Below are 24,294 nucleotides of genomic sequence, written 5' to 3' on the forward strand. Positions count from 1 at the left end.
AGACAGCAAAAAAATCTGAGGGCTTCAACTGCATATTAAAGATGCTTCAAATCCAGCAACATATGGTGCAAAACCGTATAAAAAATTCCAACCACAAGCCACCTCCTTCTCACGAATCACAAGTTCATGAGGAAAAGGCCTCGTGACTCTAAAAAAATGAATGAAAAAGAAGAATGAAGGGTGAAGGGAAAAAGGGTTAATGAGAAATTGTTGTTGTGTAGGGAAGGAAAGGGGAAAGAAAGAAAAGAAGATTAAGAAGGGAAGGAAGGAACTGCTGAAGACTAGGCAGGGAAGGAGTGGAAACACCACCTGTTTAGAAAGATTAGAAGAATAAAACTCATGGAATTAAGAAGAAGAAGGAGGAGGAAAGAAAGAAGACGATGAAAAAGGGAAAAGTAAGAAAAGAAGGGAAGGAAGTGAAACACAAAAAAAATAAAAATAAAAAAATAAAAAATAAAAAATCAGCAGACCCTATCCAAAGCAACACAAAAATCATCAAGTAAAAAAATTTGAAGAAGAACTTATATATATATATATATATAAGTGAAGGAAAAATAAGAAAAGAGAAAAGAAGAAGAAGAAAGAAAAAAAAAAAAAAAACCCTAGGAGCACTTACGTTGTGATACCATGTTAAACGGCTACATGGTGCTAATCTTGAGGGCTTACCAAAAGCCATAATGAGAGGAAGAATAAAGGAGGAGAAAGATGGAAGAAAGAAACAATACGAGAGGAAAGAGATAGCAAGAACATGAGATGCTTAGTGTGCATTGAAACCCTAGCCTCTACTCTTATTTGTAATAGTAAAAATGTGAATGGGCCCCAAGGGACTTATTAATGGACTTGCGAATGGGCACTATAGGCCTTATTACATGGACTTGGGCCCAATGGGCCTTATTAAACTATTAACCTTTTAACAATCCCGATCACACCTTTCTTACTTCCTCCTCTTTGAATCTTCTCTCCAACCATTTTGCCTTCTTGGGAGGGAGCAACTTGAATGATAAACCATTCATCCTTGGACTCCTTAACTTCCTTTCAAATATAGCTTCAAATAAAAATATATGATGGCTTCTTCAATTCGCTTCCAATCTTCTTTTTTCTTTCTTTTTTTTTTTTTGTCAAAAGATGTCAATCCCAATCTTCTACGAGGCAATTGTTTAAGAATAATTTCTGAATTGCATTCATTCTTCTTCTACCATTGGTTATTTTGTGAAAGATAGTTGTATTTTCATCTCCTTCTTTCAACCATATTGCTCTCGATTTTTGCCTCCACTCCTCTTCCTCCCTTCTAAATATCAACGCATAATCCACATTTGCGCATTCCTTCTCAATTGATGTATTTTCTTTAATTACGCCATTTTCTTCTTCTCTTCAATAGATTCAATATAATTTAGTAGTTCTTTCTTTCTTGCTTTTCTTTTTAGTTTGCTCATCTAAACCTCCTTTTGTTCCAATCCTTTAGTTTGAAATTGATATATTTCAGTTTTTTCATGCATTTGAAACCTGCCCACCCACTCACTTCACATTCCTCCCACCACTTTTCCATGTTGTTTGCAACCCTCCTCTAAACACCAAATTTTGAGGGCCGTAATGAAATTCCTTCCGAATCTAGACATATTAGCACATGATTGGATGCCGTTGTTGGAAGGACGGATTGCGTCACCCTAGAAAATGACTTCCCCAATCCGCCGCGATGAGAAATCTGTCTTGCCTGCACATCACCAATCTTTCTTGGTTATTTGTCCAAATGTATAAGTGTATTTACCTCATGCTAGCAGTAGATCGAACTGATTGTTTGATTCAATAAATGCACCAAATCATCTAAGGCTACTTTCTTGGTCTCTGTTGCACGTGACCAAACCATCCAAGTCCACTTTCCCTCATCTTATTACCCAGTGGTGCTGCTCCTAAGTTCCTAGAATACATTCGTTTCTAATTCTATCCTTCCTCATCTTGTCATTCATCCATCTCAACATCTTCATAGCAGCTACGCTCATCCTGTGATCATGTTGTTCCTTAACTACAAACATTCTATCCCATAAAGCATGGGTGGTCTTATAGCTATCCTATAAAATTTCCCTTTCATTTTTTCTCCCTGATCAATAATTCAAAAGGGGAATCTCTCTCCTTAGTGTCGGTTCCTTCTTATTGAGAAGCAGTGTTTTAAATAGCTACACTATGTAGCATGCAACTCATGCTACGTAGCATAGCTTAGACTTACCGCTACGTGGCTCATGAACATGGCTTTAAATTGCATGTAGCCTACACTACATGCTAATTTACATACGCTACACGCTACGCAGCTTGCACTGCAAGCCATTTTCCACTAATCTTTGCCATATTTTTTACTTCATTAGTGTTTGGTTGCACTAGATGTCATGAAATTTCATTATTAGTCAGTATAATTTGGCGCAAAATATCATGACATTTGATGCAACTGAGTGCAACGTTAATTAAAAATCTAGAAGAAGTGTGTAGCTTACACTACACGCTATGTAGCTTATGCCTCACATTTCAGAAGTTTAAATGCTACACTACGTACCGTTCGCTGTTTAAAACATTGTTGAGGAGTTGTCTTCACATGGAAGCAAACTATGGGGCTGATAAATGTGCTCCGTTTCAAAATCAGTGTACTTCATGCATTACATGCCCTCCCACCCTCCCAATGATAAGGGACTCTCTCTATCCTTGGACAATGAGGATTTCCCTAGAAATATACTAAATTGAAACTAATATTCAATTAATTCAACATCCTGTACCTAATGTTGAACCTAATCCTAAGAAAACAAGCACTAACATAGATGGAGGCTACTCAGTTGTACCTAACTCACAGGGACTATCATTTTTTTGTGTGTGTTCTGATGAATTATTCAAGGGATTCTCTCTGTGGGGTTGATTCCTTCTTGTTGAGAAGGATATCTTGACATGGAAGCAAACAACTGGGCTGAAAAATGAGCTATGTTTCACACTAAGAGTACTTACTGTTCACATCCAATGTACTTCCTGCATTGCATGCCCTCCCTCCTACTCATCGCCTTCTCTCTCTATGTGTGGATGCCCTCCCTCCTACCCATCGCCTTCTCGCTATGTGTGTGAATGTCCTCCCTCCTTCCAATTGCTTTCTCTATATTTGTGCATGCGTGCGCATGTGCACATGCACATATGTGTGCGTGTGCGTGTGCATGGGTGAGCGTGTGTGTGTGTGTGCACGTTTGTGAATTTCTACATGTTTCTATTCACCATTCTATATCATAACAAGGTATGAGGTCATTCATCAAAGAAGTATCTGATAATTCAACCACCAACACCTGAATTCCGTAGCAATAGGACATGGTTAGAGCCATCTTGCTTTCCAGCATTTGCATCTGACAGTTGATCATGTGACTCCTCATCTTGACTGTAGTGTGAAGGAAGCTTTTCCAGGTACATGGAATCAGCATCATCATCACCCAAACTTAACTGTGCTGTAAGTCTTTTGAGTGCTTGCTTTTCCAGGCACACGGAATCAACATCATCATCACCCAAACTTAACTGTTCCGTAATCCTTCTGAGTGCTTGCTTGACCTCTGGACCTGACTCAGTACCAAAAGCTCCTGATCTGTCCACAGCATCCAAGTGATTCATCTCATTATTCCTCACAACTAACTTAGAACTGACTTCTTCAACAGATCCTGGACTGAATGAACTCTGATATGGTTCATATAATTCGCTGATTCCGGAAGAGCCTTGGTTCTGAGAATTATAAAATCCGGCACTCGGGCTGAAATTGGAATTGGAATCTGTCAACAAGTTCGAGCTCGATCCAGCATTGCGCCTTCCCTGCATGGAATAGAAAGCAACTGGCAATGTCAAGCTGATAACTCACAATCATATGAAGCCATTACAGATGTTGGGGCTAGAATAAAAACAGCACGTAGAGTAGCATCAATGAATATTGAGAAAGAAGGGCATGTCACTGGCGAGAAAGATGGCGGTCGCAAGTCAGCCTTGCATCCAATAAGCCAGAATAGCTCATGATTGGACCCAAGTGTGCTTGGTGGCCAAAGGTAGAAAATATGCCATTTTTTAATCTGAACACCATGGAATCATAATACTACAAAGAGGGTGTCAACCAATGATATCCAGATACTTGCATTTGCTCAACGCATCATATCAAATATGACACACTACCAATACTGGTACCGGATACTCTAGCATACTTTGAGAAATATTTTAGCTGATCCTATCATATTATGTTAGTTATTTCGGAAATTCCGACAATTTACATTCTTCTCGTAATATTTATGCATGTGTGCACTGTAAAAATTGTAATTCACTAACAATGTTGTTATGGGCATGTTTGGATTGGAGGAATCCTTGGTGTGGGAATGGAAATCTCAATCATTATTTAATGATTATTTCCCAAGGCACTAAACAAACACGGATTCCATTGTTAGAGGTCTTTTTTGTTATAGCAAGTGGAAATCTCATATTCCTCTAACAATAGTCACTTTCTATCTTGTACTTGAGAATCTAAACTATGGAAAAGGCAAATGGTTGCTTGGTGGAATCCACTATCTTCTTTGCTAACCAAACAATACAAAAGGGCACATCAGTGGAAAACCTTGAAATGGAAAAGGTTTTCCTTGTATCCAAACATGCCTTATTTCGCATATTTTTTAAAGGCTAAAATTTTAGCATGTTGGAAAAAATTAAAAAAAAAACAATACCTTGTTTAACAGAACTAGAGTTAATAGAAGTCTGACATCATAAAACCTAATATGAATATCATATTTCAAATGGATACCTGAATCTAAACCTGCGCTGTAGATTTTAAGAAATGGAGAACCATATCCTCATTCTCATATCCATGTCCATATCAGTATCCATATATGGGTGACATAGGTGTCAATCCCTAATTAGATGATTTGATTAACTATACGACAGATGAGAGCTCCATTGGGTTGATGGTTATGAACATGGAGTTAAAACATAACCATTGCTTTGAATATATTGTTCATACCAAGTAAGCTAGTGGGCATGCATGATTCATAGTATAGGCACACCAGGATCTGGATTCTGTAACCCCGCATAGTGGGTTCTCACCATTTGACGTCACTAGAAGCTATAATGAAATACCACCATAAAAGCTTCGACACAAGGTCTAATGGATCACTCTTCTTTGGAAACTTCCGTTGCAATGGAATCATGGGAATTTTTTTTTTAATTATTATTAATGAAAGAAAAGAATGTAACATTTTGAACCCTTGGTCACCAGCAATGTGCCCATGATGTTTCCAAATGCAACACTTCTACAATTAAATACTTTGCCAGTCATTATAAAATCCCTTTGCCAATTTCCATTACCTTTGGCAAAACCAAATTTAAGCAGTGATTGGTAAATTTCCTGTCCTCTATGATGCATCAACCAATTCCTACATGGCTGCTACCATGCAATTTACAAGCAATGTGTAGCCTTTCTCTCTAACTAATTCACTTTTCTAGATCATTTTCTATTTTCTCATTACTCAAACAACTCTTAATTTCTTGTTAACTGCTCTCCCAAGTTTGTTTTGTGTTCTATAAAGCATTTTTTTAAAGGATAACAATCACTTATTAAGAAAAGCTCACCAAAAGCGAACAAAGAAACACCAAACCAACGCCAAAAGGCGCAAAACAAAAGCCTAGAAGGCCTACAACAATTAGGACCACTCCATTAAGAGAGCTTGCGCTCTCATAATGACATCACCCACCCTCGCAGGAACATTCCTGAAGCATCAAGCATTCCTGGCTCCCCAACTAGTCCAAAAAAGTGCCATAATTAGCAGCCGCCACTGTGCTTTCCCGATCTTCCCAGCTCCACCCTCATGCCATGCCCACAAAAGTTCCCCCACTGAATCCGGCATCACCCAATTTGTTCTGAACTTCGATAAGAAGTGACTCCACACTTTGTTGGCAAAGGCGCAATAGATGAACAGATGGTCAATAGTCTCCTCCCTAGCCAAACACATCAGGCAGATGTGTATTGGGGTTTTGTGATGAGGACCTCACTTCATGTACACCTTTGTGTACGTATCAGAGGAGAAGGCGGGTTGAACCGATTTCCCTGTGGCTAGGTGAGTACTAGTGATCGTGCTAAAGACTCTATGTGCATGTGCGAGCATCTGAAGACCCCACATTGGGAAGATGTACATGGGTTGCTTTATGTAGTGATCTAGACCGTTGGATTGAAGGGAGGTGACGATCAGGCCATTGATCGTGGATCGTCCACACTAGGTTTTCTTAGATTTTATTAACTTATAAGATTTAGTTTTGTTTATGTTATATTTGGACACCATTATGAGTGCTTTTAGTTGATTTTAGTTAAACTCGGGTTATTTTCGTCAAAATTAACAAAACATGGTGTTTATTATAATTTTTTAACTTTCTTGGAACTATAAAAGAGGGTGGGTGTGTGACCTTCTCCCTCATTGGATTTTGTGATTAGAGAGAGAGAGAGAGAGAGAGAGAGAGAGAGAGAGAGAGAGAACTCTTGCTTTCTTCTTCTCCTTCCATCTTCATGAGATTTGAAGATACTTCCATGTGATTTGGATGGGAGATTGGTGTGAGGCTAATCTTCATCAACAGAGGTGTGAGGTCTCCATCTATCCCCACATCATCACCTCTTTTCCCCTCCATCAAGGTATTTTCTTCATGTTCTTCGATTCTCCTATCATAAGCCTTCATCTTCTCATAAACCCATCTTTCCTTTATCTATCTATAATCCCAAACCCTAAGAGACCTAACCCATTCATCCCATGCCACATGTGTGACCATACGGCCACACGTGAGAACCTTCCAGTTTGGTCATATGGCCACACCTTGTCCTTTTTGGCTTCTTTTCACCCTTAAATCAAAACCCCATTTCCTCTTTACCAAAACCTGACCCTAAATCTAGAAATCCCTAACTTTCTTAGATTTTCTAAATTTCCTAAAACCCTAATTTACCATAGGTTGTATTAGGCCTTCTACTTTGAAATAGATTATACCCTATGGTAATTGGATGTCTCTACATCCATTGGATCCTAGTTTCCTTTTATTTAATGATCTTCTGTAACGATGTTGGTAACTTAAGCTAGGATTATGCATGATGTTCTTTTGGTTTTCATGGTATTCGTGATGATTATGGCAATGCTTGTGTTTTTTTGTTAATTATCTTAATTTCGTGACTTAATCTCACAGCTTATTTGGTTCATGCATCGGTCTTGCATCATTTTGTAGGGAGGCTCGCCCATAACACTTGTTGTTCTGCCTCACCATGGGGTGATCCAACCATTCATCTAGTAAATCTCATCGTGGATGTCCTATATGGAAAAATCCTGATACTGATGATAGAGAATTAGAGATCCTCATCGCCCATACATATGTTGAAATCTGAACAATTTTGTACTCACCTTTGTACGGTTGGCGAGTAATTCTGAATAGTGAGATTTGTTTTTCCATGTAGTTTATCTACGGTGAGAGCTTCAAGATGAACAACCTGGATCACCAGGTGTTGGGCAAAGGGACAAGTCTCTAAGTAGCAAGCCTCCCTAGTATTTCTCAATACATATGTGCATGTGTGTGGATAGATGGAGAAGGGGAGAGTGTGTACTGTGTACACAGATTCAGAGAGAGGGCAATCCCATTTAACTGCATTTTATCAAAAATTGGATTTCAGTTAAATTTCAAAAAAAACATTACAAAATCTATTGATCATCAAAATTACAGCCTAACCAGCACATTAAATTTTGAAGCCTTGTGAAGGTTTAGCCTGCAATATTGGCTGGAAACTATTGACCTGTGCTTGTCCTCCATAGCAGTGCCTCAGTTCATTTCATTGGAACTTAAAGGTGGCTTTTGATGTGGAATTCAGCAAAAATTAACTATAGGACATGAAACGCTTTTGACTACCATGATTGACAATGGAGGCATTACAATGTTGCTGATAACATTGAATATGTGTCAGTCAAGTTCCTTAGAAAGGAAAGCAAATGGCAGAATATTGAATGGAATACCTCTCCTGATCTCCAAATTTAGCAGTGCTAGCTTTCCTTTTGTGAAAATTAACGGTTTTCAAAATAAACATAAAACCGATATATACAAAGAATTACACAGCAAGAAGCAAGATCGTTGTGGTATTCCCTATGCTCACAAGGCCTCAAAATTCAGTCTTCCACAATGAATCAATGAAGTCCACCTTTCTTTTAATATGATAACAAATTTTTATTTATCTAGAAAAAAACAAGAAAGTCCACTAACATTTTCATCTCCTGCTGAATGTCAATGAGACAATATACACCTGCAAGCAGGTAGAATCTCATCTCAAATACCCACAAGTCTCCACAGAAACAAAATCTCATGATTTGACCATTCAATTACATAAAATGAGTCTGTTGTACAGTAAGATACCAATGCTCCTAATGAATCCAAGTGTTATTCATTATCATCATCATCTTAGCCATCTCCCAGAAACTTGGGGTTGGCTACCTTGGCCCCAGATGACCCTTGTAAAGCTACTGTCACCATGCCACAAGTCTGTAAGCAACCATGCCTGAAAGGCCAGATTTCTGAGCATACTGACATCAAAATTCAGCTTAAGAATGGTCACAGCCTGCGGGTGGCTTCTCTCACTGTACGTGGATCTGCAGATGTTCACCCCAGAAACAGCTACAACCATTTGGTTCTCCAATCATATTATCTTATCACCGCAGAATCCCCTAGACATTTTGCCCCATATACCATTTCATAAGGACACATATCAATGAAAGTTTAGTGGCAGGTGATGAAAAGGAAATTTAACAACATGACTGGATAACGGTACTAACACGAAAATTTTCTTGTATATCCAAATAATCAGGAGTAAGTAACACACCTCATTGATTTCTCTATAGTGAACAAGAACAATATGGTCGCAGGCCCTGCAAAACAAAAACTGTAAGTAACCACGTGACTTTCAGAAATACTCACAGAACGCCAGAAAAGAAAAGGAAAAAAAAAAACACGCTACGACTCCAAACAAGAGAATAAATTGTCTCCATAAGACAAACTTTAATGTGGTAAAGTGGCTTAAAAAGATATGCCAACAGAGGTAGTGTAAACATCTTAAAAAGACAGGATTACTAGGAACTTAAGAAAGAGCAATGAGATTACTACTTGAATATTATACACTGTCGGACATGACCTAGTAAAATACAAAGGGTATATCGTTGTCCATTTAATCATCAGGTTACAAGATCTTTTTTTAAAATTTTTTTAATGACAGATAAGTAGCCATATGATGAAACATAAGCTAATGACATGACAAGGTGCATCTCGTGACAACTCACCACAATTCTTCTAGAATGAATTGGGTGAATGAGATATAGAAGGGAAAATCAAAAAAGGTTGATAAACATCAAGTTCTATATTTACATCATTGAAGTCTTATCAGATAAAAATGTGACCTTGGTCAGAACAATTTTTTATGAAGAGGAAAAGAACATGACATGATTTTTAGACTAAGGCCTCATTTGTTAAATCTGAAGTCTAAAGCCTGAATCTGAAATCTGAAGGCTGAATCTGAAATCTGAAGTCAAAAAACTTGTTTGGCAATTAGGGCAGAAGTCTGAAAATTAAGTACCAAATTTGAAACAACGTGTTTGTTAACAAACATCTGAAATGTCTTAAATACGTTAATTTGATGCATTTGCCCCCATCTCTTGTTTGGAAATGTTTTGCATTTTAAAGAAATTATTTTTTATTAAATGAAAATAAAATTATTCTATTTAATTCAAATAAACTAAAGCAATTAAGAGAAAATTAAAATATCACATTATTCAAAAAAAAAAAAAAACAGAAAAAAAATCATTATTCATAAAAAAACAGATAAATTCCTTATGTTGCCCCATGAATATTTCAAATTAGGATGTTCAATCCTCACGTTTTGGGCCCACTTGATTATTGGATCCACCTCAGTTTCGGTCCCATGTCCTAAAATAAACTCACAAAACCGATGGGCAGGGTGGATTTCTCACAAACAGGAAGGTGGGCCCCACCTACGTTTCCAACGCAGGGAATTCTGGCTTTAGTGGTAAATCTGGCATATGGACGGACACGGATTTCCCAACGAAAGCCTTTCGCACGAAGTTCCAGTGCAAGGATTTTGGGTGGGGCCCATTGTGATGTTTGTGAGAAATCCAACATGTCCATCCGTTTTTCGAGCTCATTTTAGGACATTCGACCAAAATGAGGAGTATCCAAAACTCAAGTAGGCCATACAAGATGAAACAGTGGGGAAAGGAATGCCTACCATTGAAACCTTCCTAGACTCCACCTTGATATTTATATTCCATCCAAACTGTTTATAAGGTCATTTTGATTGAGATGAGGTGAAAACATCGTGAACTTAAACTAATACAAAACTTTTGTGGCCATATTAATGTTTCAACGGTGGTCACAAAATCTCCACTATTTCCTATCGTGTGGCCCATTTAAGTTTTGGATACATCTTATTTTTGGTCGCATGTCCTAAAATAAGCTCGAAAAATGGATGGACGAACTAGCTTTCTCACAAACATCGCAGTGGGCCCCACACAGAATCTTTCACAGGAAGTTCACGGGAGGAGGCGGATTAAATACCAGGTTGAGTAGCGAGACTCTCTACAAAAGTGACATCACCAAGTTCTGTGGGACCCACCACGATGTATGTGTCGTATCCACACCATCCATCCATTTGGAGATATCATTTTAGGGCATGAAACAAAGAATGAGTCAGATCCAAATCTGGAGTGGACCCCACCACAAAAAACAGTGGGAAGAGTGACGCCCACCGTTGAAACCTTCAAACCTTCCTAAGGTCTACTATGATGTTTATCTGAGATCCAACGTGTTCATAAGTTAAGACAGACATGACAGAAGGTAAAACACAAATTTCAGCTTGATCGAAAACTTTTGTGGCCCTTAGAAATTTTTAAGGGCGGATGGCACTCTCTCCACTGTTTTATGTTGTGGGGTCCACTCGAGCTTTGGATCTTACTGGCTATTTGGCTCATGCCCTAAATTTATATCACCAAATGGATGGACGGTGTGGATACAACACATACATCATGGTGGGTCCCACATAACTTGGTGACGTCACTTCAGTAGCAATTCTCACTAATCAACCTGCAAGTAGCTAATCCGCGGAAGCAGATTGGCTGGTGTATTGACGTCAACAAGTTTTGTGGGTCACATCATGATGGGTTATATCCAAACTGTCCATCCATTTTTTGAGCTCGTCTTAAGGCTTGAGCCGAAAAATAAGGCAGATCTAAAGATCAAGTGTACCACACTGCAAAAAGCAGTGGGGGATTGAACGTCTACCATTGAAATCCTTTTGGGGGTCACAGAAGTTTCGGATCAATATGAAATTTGTTTTTTTCCTCTTCATCCAGGTATTTGTGACCTTACGAACAGATTGGATGGAAAATAAACATTATGGTCGGCCCTACGAATTTTTTAACGGTGAAAATCATTATCCCCACTGCTATTTTTAGTGCGGTCCATTTGAGCTTTGGATATGATTCATTTTTTGGCTAATGCTCTAAAATAAACTCGAAAAATGGATGAATGGTGTGGATATAATAAATATATCATTGTGGGCCCATGTAACTTTGATCTCCTTTGAACTGTTCGCTCAACTTGGAGCTCGAGGAGTGTAGGCACTCGTCTTCCCACGACACGTATCTACTCCCCCGCCACCAACCCCGCAACTAGTGGTCGGTGCTCTCTGGGCCCCATCATGATGTATGTGCTTCATCCATTCTGTTCATCCATTTTTACTGATCATTTTAGGGCTTCACAAACAAAATGAGAGGGATATAAATCTCAGGTGGACCACACCACAGGAAAACAATAGTAATTGGATATCCACCATTAAAATCCTCCTAAGGCCCACTGTACTGTTTATTTGATATCCAATCCGTTGATTAGGTCATACAAGCCAAATGAAGGGAAAAAACAAAGATCAAGAAAACTTTTATGGCCCCCAAAAGGTTTTTAATCGTCGACTTGAGTTTCATTCAATTTCCATTGGTTTTTAAGGTGTGGCCCACTTGAGTTTTACATGTACCTCATTTTTGGGCTCATGCTCTAAAATGATCTGAAAATGTTGATGGACGGTGTGGATCAAACACAAAAATCATGGTGGGGCATAAATAAGTTTCACATGTTAAAAGTTACTTTTCTATTTCGCAAACAATTTAAAAGAGAACAAAATTCTGTAGTAACTTGAAGGGGTAATTTTGGAAGCAAAAAAATTTTAATATAAAAATTTATGGAGCGCATTCCGCATTCACCATTAAGCCAGATTCCTATCGTGGAAAGAATTCAATGAAATATCGCGGAAAATCACTTAGCGCTTTCCGATTTCGGCGTTAACAAACAACTCTTGATACGGGGCATTTTCTGAATTCCATGTTAAGTGTTAATTTTAAGAGTTAACAAACAGGCCCTAAGAATTGCATCCAAAGGCCAGTAAGCTAGACAAAGATGCCTACATCAACTAATATTGTGCCAAATATACATCTTCACACCGTGATAAGCAAAAGAATATCATCAACACAATAACTTCTGTGTATAGAATTCATTCTATGCCAAGATATAGATAAAAGGTTGCACCAAAGATTAAGAAGATCCACCAGATAAAGGAGGAAAGGAGGACACTAGTTTCCAATTGCTTGAAGCTCTAATACTTGAGCCAGCAATATGGATTTTGCCAATGCAGTGGCCAATTTCAAGTAACTAGATTGTGGAGAATAAACCTGTTGGCAAAGTACCATGATTGGTGTTCGTAGCCAGGAAATCAGTAAAAGGGATTCATTAACTTTTATCGGGGGGACAAAAAATCTGGTTCAAGACAAAAGGGAATCATTAACTTAATTAGAACAACAAAATTTTTGATTTAAGGGCGGGCAGCCAATCCATACAATCAACCTAGCTTGCTAACTGAAACAAGGCCACTGTTGAGTTATAACCAGTGTTCGAATTATCTCTGATATTATCTTTATCTCTGGCTCAGCGATACCAATAACGCTGGTAGTATCAGAAATTCTAGGTATTAGCAATGTATCGCTAAGTATCACCAACATATCAATATCGCTAATGTAATCGTCAATATTTTCAACTATGTAAATTCTAGGTGTTGCTTGTATTGCCAATGCATCAATATCGCCAATGTATCGCCAATATTTTCGACTATGTAAATTCTAGGCATTGCTTGTATCATAAGTGTATTGATGATATTTCAATAATATCGCTAACGTATTGATATCATCAAAATTTTGTTTATTGGAAAAAATTTTATTTCATGGGCACATGGTTGTATGTAGTTTTCAATTTGTCATTGATAATATTGATAATATCTCAATATTATCGATATCGCAACATGCGAGATATTGAGACCATAATCTTTTGTTTCATTTCCAATTGTTGATGATTTCTTGCTGAAATATCATCTGTTGTTGATATTTTGTAATATCGATGTATGTTTGGATGGAAGGTTGGATGGTTAAATTGGCCGGAGGGGATGGTTGGACTGATTTCTTACACCAGCACATGCTTTTAAGGTCCCGTTAAATGGAAACCTGTTATGTATGCATTCTTTTTGCAATTTTATTTTATTTTTTAAATTTCTAAATATACAAATATGTACATTTTAACATCTCCAGAATGTTTCGCTGAAAATTCCACCATTTTTCCTATGTTTCCACGCATTTCCAGTTATCAGTGATATTATCGGCAATATTGATATTGTTTCCATATCCCTGGCCAGCGAAACTTGTAGCGATACCGATACTTCGAACACTGGTTATAACGACCCTATGCAATTACGGGGGTGTTTGTTTTTCCAATTTCCTATGTAATGCAAAGTAAATGAGCATCATTAACATTTGACAGTGTTTGTTAAAACAAGAATTATAGCACAACAGTTGAGAATCAAATGCGCCTCTAATAGGAGATAACTAAAGGACATTGTAATCATTACAGTTTTACATTATAAAACTACCCTATTTACAGTGATGCCTAGATAAAACAAATACCCTAAAAAAATGTCATCATTGCAATCAAATTCATCTAATGTCATCATAGAAGTGGAAAGTAATCATTACCCATTTACAGCCATTTACTAGTGTAATTGGAAAATCAAACACGCCCTACAAGAGATCAGGGTCTTCGCCAACACAAACACAAAGGCAGCTGCCTAAATGCATAAAAGGGTTTCAACAGTTTTTAGCAACTACTCCCATGTAGTTATACAGGTCCGTGTTTATTCAAAATAATGTCTACGATAGAAATGAAACCAAGATTATGAGCATGCAAAGGACAGGTGTCATATAAAGGATGGAAATGCACATGAGACACAAATGGAAACTCTGACTGGAATCAATGCATCAACTAATAAAGATGGGGAAAAGAAGAAGTGTTTATGTTTGGTGCACAGCTGGTCAGAAGAAAGCCAAGCAATAATGAGAACCCCTGATGATGACGACGATGAATAATATGCATTTGTGTGTGTGTTTTAAGCGATCAGACAATTTTAGATAGGTTCAACAATAGCCCAATCTTTTGAATATACAGATATTCAAACAATTCAAGAAAGCGAGCAATGTTTTCTTTTTTCACATCACACGTACCATGAGTAAATATAACCAATTAACCAATGATTCCACTTACTGAAGAATATTTCTTTAAGTTAGGATAATTCAAGCTAAGTGTAACCCAAGGCTAGGACGGAAGCTTTAAAAAGAAACAAGACAGGCAGACCAAGAAGTAAATAGCTACATGGAATCATATGCTATTTTGATGGATGAATAAAAGTTATAGCAAGAGAGATTTGAATGACTCACGGATCTAGCATCCAATAGCTTCGCCTTTGAAAATTAGGATTCTGCTCTCCATGAGCATAATAACAGTTCAAAGCATCAGCATTCCCAACCTAGCCACATAACCATAAAGAAAAAGAAAAATGTCATTCTACAAGCAATTAGTATCAGAGAATTTTAATAAATAAAACAGCCATTGAACTCATGCAACAAAATATCAGCACGAAACCAGTAGTGGTCATAGTAGTAGCAGCGGTAGTGGTGGTGATCATAGTGGTAGTAGTAGTGGTGGTGGCTGCAGTATTCGTAGCCATGTTAGTAGTAATCATGGTGGTGGTGGAGGTGAAGTGTTCGTCACAGCAGCAGCAGCCGCTGCCACCCCCTGTACCATATAAGTGGCCTGATGACTTCACAAACGAAGAGCATCAGAGACTCCTGAAAGCAGTGGCATGATCCTACAACAAGCCAACTACGAAAGCGACCTGCGCCACAAAGACGTGTGGCTCAGGATCTACTCCACGCGAAGATGAGCTCAGATAAAAGAAGACTAGTTGAATCACTAGATCATCACCAGGCAGCGAATATCGCTCTTGGATTATGTTGAGTGAAGAGATGACACCAAATATCTTCTAAGATTGCTAGAACTAGGGGACACAGCAACTAGGGCCCTAATACCAGCAACAGTACTAATCCAAGTGCAAGTTCTGGTGGTAAACAGTGTCCATGAAATGTTTATTGCCTTAATTCAGCCTTCATCGGGATAGCTGCATTCACCACTTCTGCACACAGAAGGTTCCATGCATGTTGATACTTTGTATCACAATTACGGAGTACACGCTTACAAGGCAATCTGAAGGAGGAAACATATAATCATAGAGGCAATGTTCAAAATATCTCGGATATTATCTTTATCTCCAGGTCAGCGATACCGATAACACTGGTAGTATCAGAAATTCTAGGTATCAGCAATGAATTGCTAAGTATCGCCAACGTATCAATATCGATAATGTAATTGCCGATATTTTCAACTATGTAAATTCTAAGTGTCGCTTGTATTGCCAATATTTTCAACTATGTAAATTCTAGGTAATGCTCATATCATAAATGTATCGACGATATTTCAATAATATTGCCAACGTATTGATATCATCAAATTTTTGTTTATTAGAAAATTTTTATTTTTTTTCATGGACACATGGTTGTACGTAGTGTTCAATTTATCATTGATAATATTGATAATATCTGGCTATTATTAATATCGCAACATGCGCGATGTTGAGACCACAATCTTTCGTTTCCTTTCCAATTGTTGATGATTTCTTGGTGAAATTTCATGTGTTGTTGATATTTTGCAATATCGATGGATGTTTGTATGGAAGGTTGGATAGTTAAATAGACCGGATGGAATGGTTGGACTGATTTCTTGTAACAACACATGCTTTTAAGGCCCCATTAAACGGAAACTTGTTCTGTATGCATTCTTTTTGCAATTTTTTTATTTCTAAATATGTAAATATGTACATTTTAACATCTCATGAAGTTTCGCTGAAAATTTCACCGTTTTTCCCATGTTTCCCCGCATTTCCAGTTATCAGCGATATTATCAGCGATATCGATATTGTTTCCGTATCCCTGGCCAATGAAACTTGTAGCGATACCGATACTTCAAACACTGGTTCTTCATGCATCCCGTTGTGTACTCTATGATTATATATTCCATCCTTCAGTTTGCCTTGTAAGTATACACTTCGTAATTGTGATCCGAAGTATTGACATATGAGTGGAACCTTCTAAGTGTAAAAATGGTTGATGCAGCTATCCCGGTGAGGTCCATTAAAGTCATTATTGAGTTAAGGTAATGGACATCCCATGTAGCCATTAGGAAGTTGTTTATCACCAAAACTTCCACTTGGGTCATTCCTTTTGCCGGTATTAGGGCCATAGTTGCTCCGTGTCCCCAAATTCTGGTACCAAAGCTAGCGGACCGTCAGATTGAGTAGATAACAAGAGACACAATATTGCATGTGCCTCGTGTTGTAGTACCCTGCTTCTTGACTTGCTTTAGCCACTATTCAGGTACCTTAAGGCAATAGGCATCCCATGTAGCCATTAGGACACTATTTACCACCAGAACTTGCATCAGTACTGCAACTGGTATTAAGGCCATTGTCGCTCCATGTCCCCAAGTTTTGAATGCATCTTCTCATGACAATCCAATGGCTCATCCACTTGACTCTCACGTCTTCACGCTCTTAATCTGTGAGTACTTTTAATGCAGAGGCATTTTCAGACAGGGCTCAAGTGGGGTAGCTTGTGGGATGCGAGGACACACTCGGAGTGGGTGGCCCATGTGAGGCGGGTGGCTCATGTGAGGCAGTACCCATGTGATTTGGGGCCCGAGAGGGGGTTCGGCCGAGGTCCTAACCCATGCGATGTGAGGCCTGGGCTACGAGATAAAGGGATTAATTTGTCATGCTCTATCAATTCGAGCTTTTAAAGCAAATGGTTAATTGTCCTGCGTCAGCTTTTCCATCAGTGTTCTTTACTTTTATAGATTACAAGTTGCTTAATGTAATTACTATTGTTCAACAAAACTTTAGCTATTCTCTCTCAAGTTTGACTATAGAGAGATCAGTGGGCCAAACAAATTGGGGGATCATCTTTCTCTTTTCTCTTCTTATGTGAACAATGTTCTCACAGAACTAGTTTGGTTTGGGTTTTAAGGGTTAAGTTATCTCTCTGAGCACTAGAACTGCGGAAAAGCAACAACAATGGAAATGAAACAAAATCAAATGATTTCCATAGAAATTCTCAAATCAGAAAAATTGAAAAGAATGAAATATTGTATATTTGTCTTTGTTGTGAACATCACTCAAATTTGTAAAGAGGTATATGCAAAACAATTTGTTGATGACCCGTGATAGCTAAAAATCAATGAAGAAATCAAGCTAACTGAAACTGTTGTGTGCTTGTGATTTTGTTTTTTGGGTTCATGAAGGTGAGCAAAATGGATAATCAGCTGGAGTGCCACCTAATCCATGCTTCAAGCATGAAGAGAAATACAACATGGCTACAGCATGAAGACCAAATGGGGTGAAATGAGTAACATGGGAATTTCCATGAGACAATCTAAATCAGAACTAAAAAGACTGTACAAAAACCCCATCAAAATGCAAAAAATAAAATAAAATAAAATAAAAAATTCATGGTAGTGTGAATTGTGAACTACCTTAATGCAAACTCATAAAAGTGCAACCATAGTAGTGGACCATATTTTGAAATTATTAGAAAAGATTATTTATTTTACATGTTGTTTTCCTACAGGTGAAAGAAAATGAAGGAATCCAATTCCTTCCAACAGTTTTGGTAAAATCAGACCATAATCCATATGACAAGATGGTGACCTTGAAGAACTTGTTAGCATCTGCAGTACATTTAGTCATCCGCAATTTTGGGAAAAATTTGGGCGGAAGTAAGCTTTCTATGCCGAACCATTTCAATTAAGTTTTAGTTATGTTAGTTCCTAAAGTAGCACATATGTTGAACCTCATTGATGCCTCACTAATATATTGATGAGGGAAAACCCTTTCCGTAATAGGTGGGTCCCCAAAATCATGATTATGAAAGGGGAACCATAAATACACCTATATTTGTTACACACGTAGTCTTGGTTGAACTATTTTTTCTACTTTTGGTCTTAGAGAAATGGGTGTGTGCCTTATCTTTAACAGACCTTCAGTCGTTCATGTGCTTCCCCAACAGTTCTTCCATCCTTCTTTTTCCGCCAATTATGACCATCTTTGCGGAAATAACGGTTGACCCTCTTGTTAAAAAGGAACAAAGAACCACCTGTTGAAAAACCTGGCCAGTCAGCACAAAAATGCTACCAGACAATCATGTTGTAAACAAGATTACTGGTAGAAAATGGTAAATTGCTACAACAAAGAAGAATATGAAGGTTACTTGGTGGATTTTGAGGGGTCTCTACAGCGAGCTGGTGTTTCTCATAGTTCTGCAAAATAAAGAGCACTTCCGCAGGCTTCAGCCAACGAGTTTGAGCTTCTTGAAACAGCTTGTTGATTTCAAAGCCTGCAATTCAATGATGAACAAAGCAGTCAAAAACAAGTTGCCACAAAATGCATTATCTGGCTGGGAATCTGACTGGGAAGCTAAACATGGAATATGCTGCTCATGGTTTAGGCGATCAAGCAAGAAGTACTATAAGAAAGGAGTGGGCTTTACATCGTGACATGTTTTCAAAATAAAAGTATAAGAAGAAGAAGAAGAAGGAAAAAAAAAAAAAAAAAAAGCAAGGTTGTGAAGCAAGTTTTGAGTTGTAGAACTTTATATTCACACCAGAATGTAGCGAACAAGGACAATGCATTAGAAAATCTAGACGTCAAAAGGTAGAGCATATTCACAAATCTTTACAAAAGAACTGGTTAAACAAGGGGGGTAAAAGACCTAGATTACCAAACCTTATGCTGTTGAAGCTAATGCGTATGAGAAGAAGCTGAGAAATTTACAGCAGTTAATCATGGTTTGAATGTTGAATGTAGTGCTGATAATTCCTGATTAAAAGAAATTTTAGCACAACTAAAGAACAATTCGTGGAAATATAAATCGGCTAGTCATATTACAACTCATAAAGCAAAAATAAATGAATAAAAATAAAAAATCTTGATGCAATACTCTTCCAAAAGCAGATTTCCTAAGGACAGAATTCATTTGCTAGATTGATTACTATGCTTTAATTTACTTGCTTCAATTCATCAAAGCCAGGCTTACAGCACAAGCCCTCTTTGTGAGGACACTTCAGAGACTGATTCCTGCTTGGCAACCCATCCATATCAATGTATTTTGTCAAAGATGGATTTCCAACAACTATTGGATGAGTTTGAGATGTCTCTAAAATGTTTGCATGGGAATGGAGGAACCCAAACTCTTTTTCTTGTGAAATTCTAGGGGGGTTTCTTTGAATGTGGTTGACAAAGAAAGTGCTCCTCTGATTGGGACATCACGCGCACACGCGCACGCACGCCGCCCCCCCTACGCACGTACACAAGGAGGAGGGTCCCACCGTCGATCTGGCTTGATGACGATGTCCAGGGAAGGCCTCCTAGTTAGAAGACTGAGTTTTGGTTCGTTGGAGTGGGCCCGATAGTCAAGTAAAGCCCATCATGGGTTCTCATGATCATGGCCCACTAGTCCAATTAATCTCATATTTTACGTTTTGTTTATTATTGTTATTTAGAATATCATGGACGGTTTAGATTATTTTGATTAGCTATTATTTTTTATTACTTCATCGCCAAGTAATAGATTGCGTACATAGCGCGAGTTTTGGGGTATAGGGCTTTCTTATAAATAGGCACCCTTTGTAATTCTTTTTCTCATTGAAGATTAATAAAAATTCCTGCTTTTTTCTACTCCTCTGAGTTTTTGAGTTATGAAAATCCAATTGGGTGTTCATCGAAGAGCTAACTACCGTGGTGCGAATCCACATCTATCTCGATCCGCCCCTATCTCCTATCACCCATTCTTCTCACCTTCTACAACCATCCTCACTTCGAATCCGTCAGCTTTTGCAGCAGTTCTTCTCCCTACAGCCGATTTCCAGAATCTAACCCTGCAGGAGAGTTGAAACTTCGGCGGAGCACCACGTATAGACCGCGCATCCAATTGACACGAAACTAGGTTTTGAAGCTCTCCCCTGGCCGACCAGAGCCAAGGAGACGTTTTCCACATTCGGGGCCCCCTGCGCACGTGCAGCTAGGCCCCTGCGCGCGTGCGTCAGGCCTGGCCCGTTGTCCGCACGCGTGGACTTTCGCCAAGTTCAGAACTTCTGCATATTTTATCTCTCTCATACCTATTTTTCATAACTCCAACCTTAGATTGCATTATTTTCAATTTGTTTGCCCCTTTTCTAATCCTAGAGTTCTCTGAATTGAAACTAGTGAATCTCTTCGATTAAGGACTAATTATTGTGCATGTGGGGATGAGTTTTACCTCCCTTTGAGTATCTTTTGGCTTATAATTTCTATTGATCTAGCCCTAACATGTGTAGGCCTGGACCCGCACAGATTCTCCTTGCTTGAATGTTTGAACTTTTGTGTGAGATGTGGAAATTTTATATGAATGTTTCTGAATTAATTTGATCTAAGGCCTGAGATTTTGCATATCATAGTTAATTTTCATGTCCTGCATCATCCTCCTTACTTGATTTAAGGGGATCCCACAATCACAATTGCTCCTTCTTACTCAGACGCACTAACAATTTGAATTGTATTTGAATTGTAAAATTAGTTCAATAGAAGGGAAAACGACCAAATTACAATTGCCTTCAATGATATTCACATTGAGGGACTGGCTACAAAATGCGATTACGATCTACTCGAGTTGGACTTGAAAGAAATGGAACTAAAGTTAAGGGCAATGTTGCCTAAAACACGAAACCCCTCATGTTTTCCAGATTGAACGATTTGGACTATGGATCATTTGTGATCCAGAACACTATTTTTAGTAAACCAAAATTATGCCTCTACATTCTTAAAATTGATTAAGTTAATGCAAATTTATATTTACAATGTAGAGATTTATACTTTTATTTATTTAATTACAATACACTAAACATGCATGGTCTAATAATAATAACATTCATCATTTCATATATAATTTGCAATATGAGTTCATATATAAATTTATATTGCATACTAGTGTATATGCATTGCGCAACATACATGATCCTATCCTTGGTGTACCACATATTGAAGTAGTATACTGTGTACCAGTTCCCATACCATGTACCAAAGCAACCCACACTCCAGGTAACCTTGTTTAAGGTCTATCTCGTCATTATGAATGCTAGGAAATGTCGACAAAGTTATGTCATTTCATTTTGATTCTACCGAATATCTAGAATCAATTGTGCATCCAAATACACCCTTTGCAACAAAGGATTCCAATTTCAAACCCACACCCCCTCAATGCAAAAAAATAGATCCTTCAATTGCTTTTCAACATTTGCAGTAACATGCCTTTGCTGATCCGACATGCACAATATGTTTCTGAGTGTTCACAGTTCTCAAGGCCAATACAATGTGCTACTGCCAGGTTGTGGTTGAGATACAATCAAGGTTGAAATTTTGGGAAATACCAACTCCAGTGATCCAATAAGCTCCAACATTGCATCTCAGATCGATAGATGAGACCCAAGATATGAATGGATGAGGGCCGCAGATACACACATGTTCCGTCTGGCAAGATTGTGTACTCCACACGTGTGCAATGTTCACACTTAAGCACGATTAACATGCATGTTTGTTCATAGATGTGCAGTGTTCACATGCATGGGTTGTTCATCTATATAGAACCCCATGCTCATCTGATTAGCAGTGTTAGTTTCCTAATTAGAATGGTTAGTTTCCTTTATTATACTTGTTCAATGAGCATGGTTATTAGAGTTTGTGTTAGTGCATAACGAAAGTCAAGATAGGAAAGTAGTATTATAGCATATACACAGCCTATATCTCTACTATATACAATGCAAGTAGGTCTTGGACATTTTTGCCCCCGAAATTAATTTACCTAGATGGAGAACCTTAAATATTTCAGGGCCACAGTAAGACATTTTAAGTGAAGGAGATTTCAGGAACTTGAAAATGTGGCTGATGTTCATCCAATGGCTCAGATTTCACCTGCACAAGTTCTCTACCGGGTAATATTTTACCAGCAAAAAGCCTCTATGCACCATCAACTTTCCCTCCCCAATGGCGCCAATTTCTCTCTTCCTTTCTCTCCACATGCGATGCATGTGCTAGACCCCTACTATGCACGTATTCAACCATACATTTGAATAGATCAATGAAATTTCATTTTACTTGTTTTTTTAGGGTGCATTCATTTGCCCCAAATTTCATGATCGGTCTCATTTGGTGCATTTGTCATCAAATTTCATGATATTTGGTGCACCCAATCACCGACTTTTATTTAGTTGGGACGAGGCTTACATTATGATAGTGAGGATGATGAACTAGATACTGAACTTTCGGTTTACTTCTCCCCTATTAAACCAGTGACTCGCCTATCCCTCAAGATGGGTAGGCTCTAATAGCAGTGTGACTCTGCTAGAGGGTCTAGATTGGATGTGACTTCAGTTCTATTTCCTCAAATTTACCTACACATTTTATGTTTGAAATAAAGAGTTGCCGAATTTCGATCTCAAATCAAACTTCTACCAATTGGGCAAGTGAGTTCTCTAAATTTATGATTCCATTTCCTGCAACGTTCAATGCGGGTCCATTTTCCGGGCCGACCCAAAGCACCAACCACATTGAGTACACGTAGGAAGCCCCACCAACCTAAATCGGTTCGTTCAACTAAAAGCCAAATTCAACAGACATCCCAACCATCCCATCAAATCGTAGATAAACTGTCATATCCAACAGATGTGGCAGAGGCTAGAATCAGCCAACTGAAGTGTGCTGTAATTCATCTAAGCATCAAGAGCAAAATACTAAAAATTTCCAACCGTTGATTCCACATTAGCGGCAGTTTCAGAGCCACAGCAAAGCATCCACCCTAACTCAAAACGGACAGGATATCATACAATGCCAGATTAATGTCAACCATCCCGTCCATGTGGGGCCCACCTTTCAGAGATCCAGACCGTTCATCTTGTGGGTCTGGCCACGAATTAGCGTGACTTCCATAAAAAAACAATCCAACGGTCCATAAGCTACGAAATTGAAACATCCACCGATTAAATGAGCAGGACCTCTCGATGAGAAGAGATCCGGTCCATCGCCCATCCACGATGGGGTCCACTGGATGACTGGTCCGGATCGAAAAAAAGGCAAGCACTGTAAACAAATGCCGCTTTACAGACTCCAAAAACCGACATGAATTTTCGGACTGTGTAGCAAAAGAAGTGGATCGAAACAATCAAAATCTAAGGGTCTGAAAAGTTAAAAAAAATGGGGGCAGAGATTTCAAAACCCGTCTCACCTTTACTAGACTGCATCTTCTCCTCCTCCTCTTCTTCTTCTTCTTCTTCTTCAGTCGCTAGAAATTGCAGCAGACGAGAAATTGCGGAGAATTTCGCCTTCTCTCAATCATTTGAAGACCGAGATCGCCCACGCTGGCAGATTACTATGGTTGTTTTCCGCGACGAACTGAGATCAGAGATGTTGCAGGCGAGAAACAGAGAGAGTGAGAGAGATGTAGTTGATGGAAATAACGCAGCAATAGCAGTACTGCAGCAGCAACTGTGGAATTATACGAAAGTGGTCGCATTTTGTAATATTGCACACGTGTTTTGCGTTTTCAAAAGTAGGGCCTATTAATTGATAATCTAGACCATTCATCTAATTTTTCATACTTTGGATGGAGTTTATCAAAAAAAAAAAAAACTATAATAGCTTCGAATAATTTTCTAAATGTGGGCCACAACAAC

The 24,294-nt window shown here is 38.4% G+C and overlaps 1 protein-coding gene across 1 annotated transcript in view; it reads right to left on the bottom strand.

Moving 5' to 3' along the window:
• Nucleotides 1-24,090, bottom strand: part of LOC131246752 (calmodulin-binding transcription activator 4) — a 44,513-nt gene extending 20,423 nt beyond the window's left edge. Inside the window, exons 1-6 of the mRNA XM_058247139.1 lie at nucleotides 23,847-24,090; nucleotides 18,804-18,929; nucleotides 18,574-18,689; nucleotides 14,865-14,953; nucleotides 8,873-8,918; nucleotides 3,309-3,819 (exon numbers count right to left, since the gene is read on the bottom strand). Coding sequence (XP_058103122.1) covers nucleotides 3,309-3,819; nucleotides 8,873-8,918; nucleotides 14,865-14,953; nucleotides 18,574-18,689; nucleotides 18,804-18,929; nucleotides 23,847-23,862 — 904 coding nt within the window. The 5' untranslated portion in view covers nucleotides 23,863-24,090. The remainder of the gene's footprint in view (nucleotides 1-3,308; nucleotides 3,820-8,872; nucleotides 8,919-14,864; nucleotides 14,954-18,573; nucleotides 18,690-18,803; nucleotides 18,930-23,846) is intronic.
• Between the last annotated feature and the right edge of the window lie 204 nt (nucleotides 24,091-24,294).

This window comes from Magnolia sinica, chromosome 5, assembly GCF_029962835.1.
Source record: "Magnolia sinica isolate HGM2019 chromosome 5, MsV1, whole genome shotgun sequence".
NCBI lineage: Eukaryota > Viridiplantae > Streptophyta > Magnoliopsida > Magnoliales > Magnoliaceae > Magnolia > Magnolia sinica.